At 30.7% G+C, this 11,050-nt stretch overlaps 1 protein-coding gene across 2 annotated transcripts; it reads right to left on the minus strand.

The window, feature by feature from the left end:
* Positions 1–8,281: 8,281 nt before the first annotated feature.
* On the minus strand, positions 8,282–11,050 carry LOC110712523 (peroxisome biogenesis factor 10-like). Of its 2 annotated transcripts, XM_021890988.1 has the most exons (6): positions 10,949–11,050; positions 10,653–10,786; positions 10,078–10,240; positions 9,840–9,906; positions 9,505–9,739; positions 8,282–8,940 (listed from the first exon to the last, which is right to left on the minus strand). In XM_021890988.1, exons 2-6 carry the CDS (start codon positions 10,733–10,735, stop codon positions 8,733–8,735), a joined length of 756 nt encoding a protein of 251 aa, XP_021746680.1. In that variant the 5' UTR covers positions 10,736–10,786; positions 10,949–11,050; the 3' UTR covers positions 8,282–8,732. The 2 variants fall into 2 exon arrangements, with proteins under 2 accessions (XP_021746680.1, XP_021746679.1); XM_021890987.1 differs by lacking the exon at positions 10,949–11,050 and having other exon boundaries at positions 10,653–10,925.

Here is an 11,050-nt window from a genome sequence, read left to right on the forward strand (position 1 = left end):
AGCTAATATAAGTGAAATAATGTATATAATAAATTACCTCCATTTAAAGTTATATGTATTACTAGATCTGTGATTAGTGCCATGCATGAGCTTTCTGCTTTATAAACTCAATGGATTAGAAAAAATAATATTATTTTACCTACTCTCCAAGTAGTAATTCTTATTTATTGGTAAACATTGTAACATACCCTGGCCTCCATTCCTCCAACACATGCATGTACTGTATAAATTTATCCTTTAATTTTTATGCTTTACTTTTTATTTATTTTCTGGGATAATTTTTTTTTAATGCCATTCTTAAGTAAATAATTAGCTTATTAGAAAGAGCCTATGCAATTTTTTCCGCATGTTGATTTGCATTTGATAAGCTCTAAACAACTCAAATGATTGAGCACTAGAATAAAATTTACTTCCTCCGTTTATAATACTTACAACACACGCTTAATAAGCTTTTTCCCGGTATTATTTTAAAAAAGAGGGTTTTATATAATTTAAAACACTTAAGATAGAGTTGAAAGATTGTTAATAGTATAATAAAGTGGGCCATTAACTTTAAATAAGGATAATAGTACAACATTCACTAAAAGAAACATTCCAAATTATAGTGTGTTGTAGCCTTGTAGGTATTGTAACATTTTCATTTTAGGGGATTGTTGTAAGTATTAAAAAATGAATGAAGTAATTGTTTTACCAATTAATTACAGGTCTATATGTTCTTTTCATTTGATATAAGGACTAGTTTTTCTAATTTAAACACAAATATTAATTATGACAATCAAAACATGAATAATACTGGTCAATTGACCAGAATAGTAAATAAAAAAGACCCTCAGCGATATATAATTTGGTAAAACATATGAAGTATAACTCTAGCGACAATCAAACAATCAATCAATAACTATATACTAAAACACACACCAACAATGAAATGTGTCATCTCCTGGCGTGTCCTTAGTTTTTGTATTTTTTCCAAATAAAATTATATTATAATAAAGCACATCTTATACAAAAATAATTCATTATTCTTATATACAATATGGTTACTTAAAATATAAAAGATTTGGCATATATATATTTAGCACAAATATTTGTATAGCTTTAAAAAACATTCTAAACATAATTTTATTAAATTTCTACATCATTTTAGGTCTAACATATCTTTCGTAATCCTTTATTTTGATCATAATTTGTCAACTACATGTATTTTTAGATTATATTTGTTTATAAAAAACTAATTATAATGATAGTTTGATAATATATGGTTTTTAAAAATTATCGTGCATGGCACATGAGCTAACCTAGTTAGGCCAATCTCAAGTGAGAAATTGGTAAAAATATAAAAAATAATAATAATCTTAGGCGACATTTAACCTAAAAATGCAAAAAAAAATCTGACAAACTACTCGTGAATGCTTAATTTAATTCGTTTTTTTGTGGTTGTTTTTTTTAAAAAAATTCCCACCTAGATTACAACCCTTTTTAAGGAAATAACAATTTGAAGAAAAAAAAAAGTTTAGATGTTAAATTTTCACTTAATTTCCTACCCCTTATTAATGATTTTTTTTCAGAAAAGGTTGGAAATAAATTTGGTATCGTAATTTAGCAAAATAAAAAGGGGATGACATATTAATTCAAAATTATAAATGGAAAAAATAAATTTTAAAACACTAAAAACAAAATTATTAAGGTTTTTGAAGAGGTCGTCGGGGAAAAAAATTTAAAGAACTAATTAAAGAATGTTGAGAATATACTAGAAGGTATATGTTAACGGAACCCGTTTGAAATTCGCAAAACCAGTTGTCAAACTGACTGAGTCAACTCGAACCGGTTATGACCTGAACCAGTTACAACCCGAACCCGATTAGGACCCGATATGTTTTGACCAAAACCCGTTTTAAACTAACAAACCCCTTTTTCAAGTCTAATGTCGTCTATGTTTATTATTTTTACCAAATTGTCATATATGGTTAACTTTTTTTTTCCAAAATATCATCGGATTAAGTTTTTTTTACCAAATTGTCGTATATGATTAACTCTTTTTTATTTACCAATCTGATCAATTGACCAATAATACTTCATATTACATTGGGGGGTGTAGACACCCATTTGTGTCTCCCCAAAACCAAACCCAGTGATGAGTACCTTTCGCGTCGAATCATAATCGAATGAAGTGAAAGTGTGGAAAGTTTAGTGTTGCGGAAAGTTTTAATTTATTTTCTCTTCTCTCTGTTTTTGAAAACTTATTTTAAGAAAACAACCAATCCAGTTTGGTGGGTCCATGATATGGGTCCAATAGTGGTGTAGTTGGATGGGGCTTGACAAGAGCTTTCTAACGATATATTATAAGCCCAATTCCGATGAATATTGAGGAAGTTATGGCCAAATTACTGAACTGGGCCTGGTTTCAGCCTTATATGTGGTCCAATGATCTAGAGGAGGGCTTAATATAGATTTATCATTCCTAATGCAATTAGGAATGGTTTTAGTCTTCTAGATTCTTTTAGAAGGTTCTTTTCATTTCTAATTCAATTAGCATTGATAAATTGACTTTTGTTGACTTTTCAGAGTTTTAATTAAAATCAAAGAGCATTTTTGAGGGAAATACGATTTTATCCTCTTGTACGGCAATTTCTATCTGATTTAAGAAAACGCGTGATTTTCTGAATCAGCGCCAAACGCCAGCGTTGGCGCTAATTCTTGGCGCTAATTCAATTTTAGGTGCGCCAGAACTCTGTTTTGATATTTTTTTTAAGCTGATTTTCTTCATAAATAACGTCGTAAAAACTCCGTTTTCATTCACCAACTCTCATCAAGATTCTCTTGATTACTCTCTCTCTCTCTCTTTTCTAAACTAGCTTCTCTCAAATACAAAATTCCGCATTCATTAGATCTAGATACACCTAGCCATATTCGAAGTTGCCTTCGCCCTAGACGTGAAAGGTTTAACTTCTGAGGGTTTGGTCCCAAATCTCTTTTTTCATTATTTAATTTAGTTGTTTGATTTATTATTTTCCTTGAACTTACTAACGCGTGTATTTTGTTATTAGAAAGAGGTACGAGGCATCAAAGTAAGTACTTTAATGGTTTTAATTGATGTTATGTTCTAGAAATCATGCTTAGGGTGTTTTGATTTTTCTAGTATCATTTCTAGGGTAATTTTAATATCAAATATGACTGTTATGATGCCTCTTATGTTCTTCCTAATATTTATGATTGTTAGTATCATGTTAGGGTTAAAGCTTTGATTTTTATTGTTTAGTGACATGCTAGGGTTTGTTATTAATCTTGTTAGTATCATGCCTAGGATCTTGCTATTAATATGTTTTAACGTTGATATGATTATTTTAAGCATGACTATAATTGTTATAATTTATGATGATTATATTATTATGATTATTATAATTATTGTTATTATGATGATTATTGTTATGATGATTATTTTTATAATTATTGTTATTTTGATTATTATGTTGCTTGATATTTATTTTTATTTCTTGATCACGCCTTTTATGCATGTTTAAAGGGAATTTGTACTTGTAATCACGCTTAATAAGATAATTAATAATCTTGTTAGGGTTAATTTGATTATAATTCAAGTGATCGCCAATAATAGTTTTATTTGTGCATTAAAATTCAACCAACATAGATAAATAGGTTTAGGGTACGTTAATCCTATTGATTGCATGATAGTCAGAAAGCGCACATGAATACGATCAAAATAAAGTAGAGACCTATTATTAGGGCATGTTCAATCTCTTTTAGGTTGGATTTGTACCTTCATCCCCGAACCCTTATTTGGTTCAAGACCTTATGGATTTGACGATCTCTTGGATCGTTAAGGGGTGTAACCTTCACCTCGTGAACGGTTTACAAGTTCTTAAAAAAACTTGTTGGCGACTCTTTTGCTCTATCTTCTTCCCTTTTGGACGCCACCGTACTTTAGTGTATGATCACAGTGGGGTTCAAGCTATGAGATTAACACTTGAAATATTCCCTACAGGGGGCCTAACTAGGGTTTCATTCCACTCCATGCAAAATATCCTCTTTTTTTCTAGTTTTTGGTAAATGATCATGAATTCATGAGGCAACAAGTGTACGTTCACTTAGTACATGAATAATATGATGAGATAAAAATGAACCCTTAGAAAAAATAAAAGCAAGTGCAAGTGACACATCCTATCAACATAGAATTAGGACAAATTAAAGCATCCCTTTCAGGTAGGAGTAGTGACCTGACAACGCAATGCTGTCAATATTTATTTAATTTGATTTTGATAATTATATAATGTAATAGAGTGTGAATTTCAAGCCTTTCCAATCATTAATTTATATGAAAAAAATGTAAGTGGAGATAAAAAGGTGATTCCTAATTCCTAAACCCTAATAATCAATAAATTGTAGGGGAAAAAAAATTCTTGTTAATTTTTTTTAGGTTTGATTTATATAAGGGTTTCAATGGTACATAATTTAATTATCATCACCATCATCACTCTATGATTGAGTGTTTTCTACTATTATTAATATAAGCACCACTAATTAAGTTCTTGTTAAGTAATTATTAGTTAAATCCTTAGGATTTAATGCTAACACACCTAAATGGGAAAGACGGCTGATGATGACATCAAGAATGATCTACGAGTAATGATAAAATTAGTAACTCTCTAATTAAGTGATAATTTTATAAGTGTTGATTCCCTAATTACAAGAATTTTGTTTTAGTTGAGAGTGATTATTGGATGTTATTACTTCAAAGAATATATGCGTATTTAAAATCTTTGTCACTTAGAAGGGCCGCATATGTTCTACTAATTAGTTAAATTAATTTTTTAATTAATTGACATGAATGTAGTATTGCCTTAGATTAGTGACAACTATAACATTAAATAGTATTAAAAATGACAATTTTCCTTTAGAAAAGATCTCTTTGCACTTAATTATGGGACTTATCTTTTCCTTATTGACCAACAAGAATTAACTAGTAATTCTTAATTACTCCACATAATATTGCACTCATGTTCACAAACATTACATTTTTGTTTGATGTGATTGTAATTGAGGTCAAGTACACATAAAAAAGCATCATTAGTGGATCCAAAACTTTGTTAATCAACTTTTTGATTGGACAAGTGTCAATTAATAACTCCTCTTTAACTTAAATGCATGAAATATAATATATACTTAAAAAATTTACTTTTTTTTTTTAATCAAGCTTAGCTTCAACTTTTGAGAATATATAATATAAAAAAGTTGTTTTTTTTTTGGTTGTTGTTTTTTTTAGTACTCTTTAGAGAGTGGGGTAGGGAGTGTTTTAGAGAGAAAGAGAGTTTTCAAAAGTAACTCAATTGGCTCTAAAAGGACAAATGCCCACTAAAAATGTTTCTTTATTAATCCAAAAACTATATATTATAATATCTATTTATTGTACACTTTAAAAGAAAAAACTTAATTTTTTTTTAATAATAAAAGGAAGGAAAAAAAAAAAAAGGGACTAATTGGTGTCAAACAAAATGAGGATGAGCTCCATCCAACTTCCTAGAAGGTGGAAAATTCTTTTGCTTAATTTAATGAAAAGCAAAAGAATTTTCACCCATTTACCTTGATGGTTTATGCTCACAAATTTGATGCCTCAGGTGTTGTATTCCCTACATACCTATATATATTTGTGCAATTTTAATTCTTTAACAACCTATATTACTTAGACAACTAGCTAGTATTTACAATTTGTTAATTAGCTTAATAGAAGATGCTGGAAATATGTATTACTTAGACATGCATGATACCAACAATACAATTATTGCAACATGATACTTATATTGTGCATCTTTTAAGGATGTCCAAGTAATTTATATACTCCCTCCAATCTAAAGTTATGGACTTAGTTGACTTTGCAAAGACCTTTAAAATTAGTTGTTGAATAATGTTATTACAAATTGCAAGTGGAGTTAAAATAGAGAAGAGTTGAAGTGATTGGATGAGGGAAAGAAATCAATGGTTGATGTGATTAGAAGGAGAAAATGAAGATATAATATTTTAATAGTAGTTAACTTTTACTTAAAATGGAAAGGAATATGTATTTTAGGACATATTAAAAAGGTAATAGTGTGAACTTAATTATGAAGTATGAGAAGTAGAGTATTCTATTGAGCAAAGAACATCTAACTTAAATTAGATACGACTTCTACATAAGTACTTGGTAAAACTTAAACAATTAACCCTATTAATATATATAATGGATTTTCAGTTAATAAGTCAAGTGAGTTATTAACTAACAATTAAATGTCAAACAAGTTAAATGTAATGTAAGGTTGCAAACAAATAATATGTAACTTTTTATGTTATATTATAAATTAGTATAAGACGGTCTCATTCAAATTTGCTATTTAATTGGTATGATTATGTGAGGTTTGAGAAGAAAATCCCATTTAATTTTGACTTTTCTTGGCATCAGTCCTCACTCTTCAGATAAGTTATCCATTATCCAAATGGTCAATGACATTCATTTGGAAAACCCAGGCCCAATCAAGATTTCATGTAACAAATATAATTTGTAGGTCCAAACTTAAACTCTGGATCTAGATGGGCTAGCCCATTCATCAAAGCAAAAGGCCCATATAACCAAAGCAGAACAACAGAACCAATCAACCAATTGTCCCCAATATATGTTTGGTACTCCGTATATTTTTAAGGGATAAAATTGGAGTTATAGAAAACTTATAAGACGGTCTTATAATAATTTATTGTAAAATTAAAACAGTTAATTGTTTTTTTTTTTTTTTTTGGAAAGAGATTTCATTTTAGTTTTCACGAAGATATCTTTCAATGTCATGTCGTCTTCCCATAGAACTAATATGTCATTAACGAAATTTGTTTTTGCTTAAGCAATATGATTATTATTGGTAATTAACAAGAATCTTGAAAGGAACTGTTAAGTAGAAAGTGAAAACACTTTGATGGTCCAAAATAAGTACACCAACTACAACTTAAAAATCACAAGTGAAATTTGGAATCTAGGGGCAGTTAACAGTCAAAATCAACAAAGATAATAGGTTGATTTGGTTGCTGAGATATTACTGTTCATGATTTTGGTTTAAAAGGGTATAAAGTTACGTATTCAACCTTAGCTTAGAATAAAAACTTACAATAAAATAGAGTAAAGCTTCATTTATAATTTTTGGCCAGAATAAATTCACAAAGCTTTATAAATTATAATATTACAAAGGAAGATAATTATAATATTAATTAATACTAAAGAGACGTGAAAAATATCTTGCTCAAAATCTTCTGTCATTAGAAGAAGGTAAGATTAAGTTATGAGTTATGACAAGTTGGTTTACTTCTTCCTTATCCTTTCACTATAATAAGGGTTAATGGTTCATCTCTTGAATCACATCTCATTTTAGCTTTAAAAAGTCAAACTTTACAAATTTTAACCCTAAGGTCTTATTTGATAAATGACTTTTCACTTTATTGTCTTTTGACTTTGACCTTATTATATGGTCAAATCATAAAAAATATATTTTAAATTATTTAAAACCAGCTTTTCATCAACCAGTATTAACACGATGATTAAACAAACATGTTTTTAATAGTTGCTACATTTTCACATATTAAGCGATTGATAAGCACAAAAGTTGGTCATTAACTCGCTATGCAAATCGATTGTTGTAACCGACTTGATTGAACATACTAAATATCCTTAAGAACAATAATCCCCCCTTCATTGTTATTTGTTGATTACGTTTGGCATCTTTTTCTGAGAGAAAATAGTTAAAGTGTAGTCAATTAGTCATTAACTAACTAAAACTACAGAGTAACAATTAAGTAGTCTTATGTTAATTACCCAATCGGTCTATAATAGAAATCGGTCCAAATTCATGCTCATGATCAATTATAACAAAAGTAGCTATTATTGTACGTACAATTTATGAATCTTTTTGTGAATTAAAATGCTTTGGATTCAACACTTGAGTATCCTCACAATAGGAGAACCTTGAATTTTGTACTGATTTCTTCAAATTCTTACGAGATTGTTCTCCTCTACTTGTGTATGTCCTTCACACTTTTTAATTAAGGACCACATAAATTTGTCACTGATCTTTATCATTAATTAGCTCTATGTTTCACACACATAATCACACATTATGGTTAGTGTGTTTGTCAAAAAAAATTATGGTTGGTGTCCTTGGTGACAATAACCTACTACCATGACCAATATTAGTAAAATCGCGTCATATTATTAGAATTTATGAGAAGTTGGGGCGATCTGAAGGTCAATACTGGATGGAACGGAATATTACTGTTGTATTAATCATAAGAAGATATGAGGGTAACCCCTGCACAAATTCATCAAATTATTGAGGGGGGAAACCCAGAAGATACATAATAGAGTAACTTGACAATTCCTTCTCAGATTCTAAAAGGCCAGAGTTGGATGTCAAGCATACTTTTACTTACTTCTACACTAGGTTACAGATGCCTCGACCAGGAAGCGTTCTTATTTTTTGCAGCAGGCAATCTTCCACAACCTGAACATCTAAAGCTTCCTCTGATGTCTGAACACAAACAGCAGTAGAATATCTAGCAGGTCAAGAACATCCGATGACAACGTTTACAGTTGTTAATCCACCATCGCAGATTCGCAAGGTGAACATAATACCAGACACTATATACAATCAGTGGTTGGCTTCTTTAAAACAAAGTACTTTCTTAGGTTATGTTCCTCTTTCTCTAGCTCATATCATGTAATCATACACAAAGAAATGAGTATCAGGTGTTGCAAGTGGAAGGCTATCAATGTACAAGTAGAAACGGGTCAGGTTTTCTCTTGCAATGGTGATCGAGTCAACAACCTCATGGTTGTTTGTGAGAACCCACAAATCTTTAGAGGTTACCCTCTTTAGGCTTCCCCGGCAAAATGGGCAGGACCTTGATCTTGAACTCCTGTCAATACACAGTAAATTAAAAAGAAATATACCCTTGTAAATAACAGAATCCCATTTTGGCTTCAATTCAGTGAGAAAATAAGATGCAAATAAGGGAAACAAATGATGAAACAGAAGAGGGTGAGGATGCCTAGGACTATTCACATCCTACCATCCAAGGAAATTCACTCTGAAGGAGAATTTTCAGAAGCATACATTGCCTTGCCTATTCTCCTTCCCTTAATTCTTTTCTAACTGGCTCGGAAAGGGATGATCACCAAATTGTTACGGAGTAATATATTTCGGATCCTAAATTAAGGTTTCAATTGCCAATATCAATGTCATGTGATCCATGTTACTTACCCCCTTATCCGGAAAGCACATCCTCTCAAATGTAAGATATTAATATGATCAACCATGACATGAACCTATTCCTGTCCTACCTGTTAATCAACCAAAACAAAGAATTGAAAACCCTCATTTGCTATACCCTCTTCACTTCCCCCAACTGAATAACCTTCCATTGAAAACAATGCCAAAGAATACAGAGACTTAAAGCAGTAAGAGAGGAATACAAGCATACCAATCATGAAAGCAACTGATGCACAAGGAATGACCGCAAGTGGGCAGCACCATCTTAGTGCCAGGTTCCATACAAATCCCGCATTCATCATCCCTCTCCGAATCAATATCAGGAAGTTTCCACTTGTCATCCAATCTCTTTCGGCTCATATTATCCGAGCTCCTAGATTTTTTGCTACCTTCTTCCAATTCAATCAGATTACCTTCTAGCAGCCTAAGTGACGGGTATATCACAGCTGCAAGCAAACATTTCCTAAAATTCTTCAAATTATGCTTCAAATGTGAACATATACAGTAAGAAAAAAAAAAACCATCAAAAGACTCATTTTATTATACCATAGAATTCCCTTAAAGACGCCTTCTTTTCTTGGGAAGACATTGTTGGCATTCCATCAACATAAACCTAATCAAAAGCATTTATTTCCAAAATGTAAGTTTGTTGTCAAGGAAGTAATAAGAAAAAGGAAATTACTCTCTCCGTCTCATTCTATTTGCCCCATTTGACCCAAATAAAATGAGATAGATATAGTAACGAAGAACATGTACAACAACATAGGGTATTAGGCAGGCGCACCTTGTATACTAAAATTTGATGCAGTCCCAAAAAATTAGGGAGGGCATCTGTACAACTATAATCCATCAATTCTATCAAATATATGAAAAAGGGTGCCAAAGGACTGTAAGATAGTCTCATCTGAACACTATCTCCACAGTAGTCCCTTGGAAGAGAAGCTGCCCTGGAAATTTAAAAATACAAATTTAATTCATAAATCAGTATGAAACACTCTAAGAATCAAATCAAAAACAGAATTTGATAAACCCCAGAAAAAGGGGGATGCTACACAAATGCAAAAGGAATATAAATTGTCACCTAAAAAATATTATAAAATTATACAATAAACAAGCCCCTCAACAAATTAACTTTACCATTTCCATGATATTTACTTGCTTACACCAATTTTGAAGTTTTAACCATTTGCATGGTATACAACACCCAAAAATATGAATGAAAAAAACAGAAAGTGAGAAGAACTTCAAAAAATATATAAATAATTTACAAATTAGAGATATGCTTACAAATATGAAATATCCCATTATGTTCATGTATTAGAAACTCAACTTATAAAAACAGAAGATTGAAAAGCTTACAGATTATTGGCATGCTGAATATCAGCTTCAAGAGCTTTGATTGATTCTCTGTAAGAAGATTTGCTGGGCTGCTTCTGCCACATAAGTCCTGTTTTGAACCTTTTCACCAGAATTTTGTGACTAGAAAAATACACCTATGAAAACAGGGAAGGATTTTAGAGAGAGAAAGTTTTCTAGAGAGAATGTTATAAAGAAGAGCAATAAGGAAAGGAAAGGGGTATGTAGTGACAACTTTAAAAATTAGTTGCCATTAAAAGATAAGTATAAGATAAAGCACACTTGCTTAACATTGAAACCTTTTTCCTTCTCCAAGGAAAGAAAAGGATGTCTTCAATTAATCTCTCTTCCAACCTCTGTCTTAACTTCTTCTCCAAATAATTTTGTGCTCAGACTTGTAT

This window comes from Chenopodium quinoa, unplaced genomic scaffold (genome assembly GCF_001683475.1).
Source record: "Chenopodium quinoa cultivar QQ74 unplaced genomic scaffold, ASM168347v1, whole genome shotgun sequence".
Lineage (NCBI taxonomy): Eukaryota > Viridiplantae > Streptophyta > Magnoliopsida > Caryophyllales > Amaranthaceae > Chenopodium > Chenopodium quinoa.

Excerpts from the sequence above, each read along its gene's own strand:
- LOC110712523 (XM_021890988.1), bottom strand. The coding sequence starts at position 10,735 with ATGTGGCAGAAGCAGCCCAGCAAATCTTCTTACAGAGAATCAATCAAA. Across the intron at positions 9,740-9,839 it reads GTCTTTAAGGGAATTCTATG|CTGTGATATACCCGTCACTT; the intron begins GTATAATAAAAT and ends GTTTGCTTGCAG. Across the intron at positions 8,941-9,504 it reads ATCAGTTGCTTTCATGATTG|GAGTTCAAGATCAAGGTCCT; the intron begins GTATGCTTGTAT and ends GTGTATTGACAG.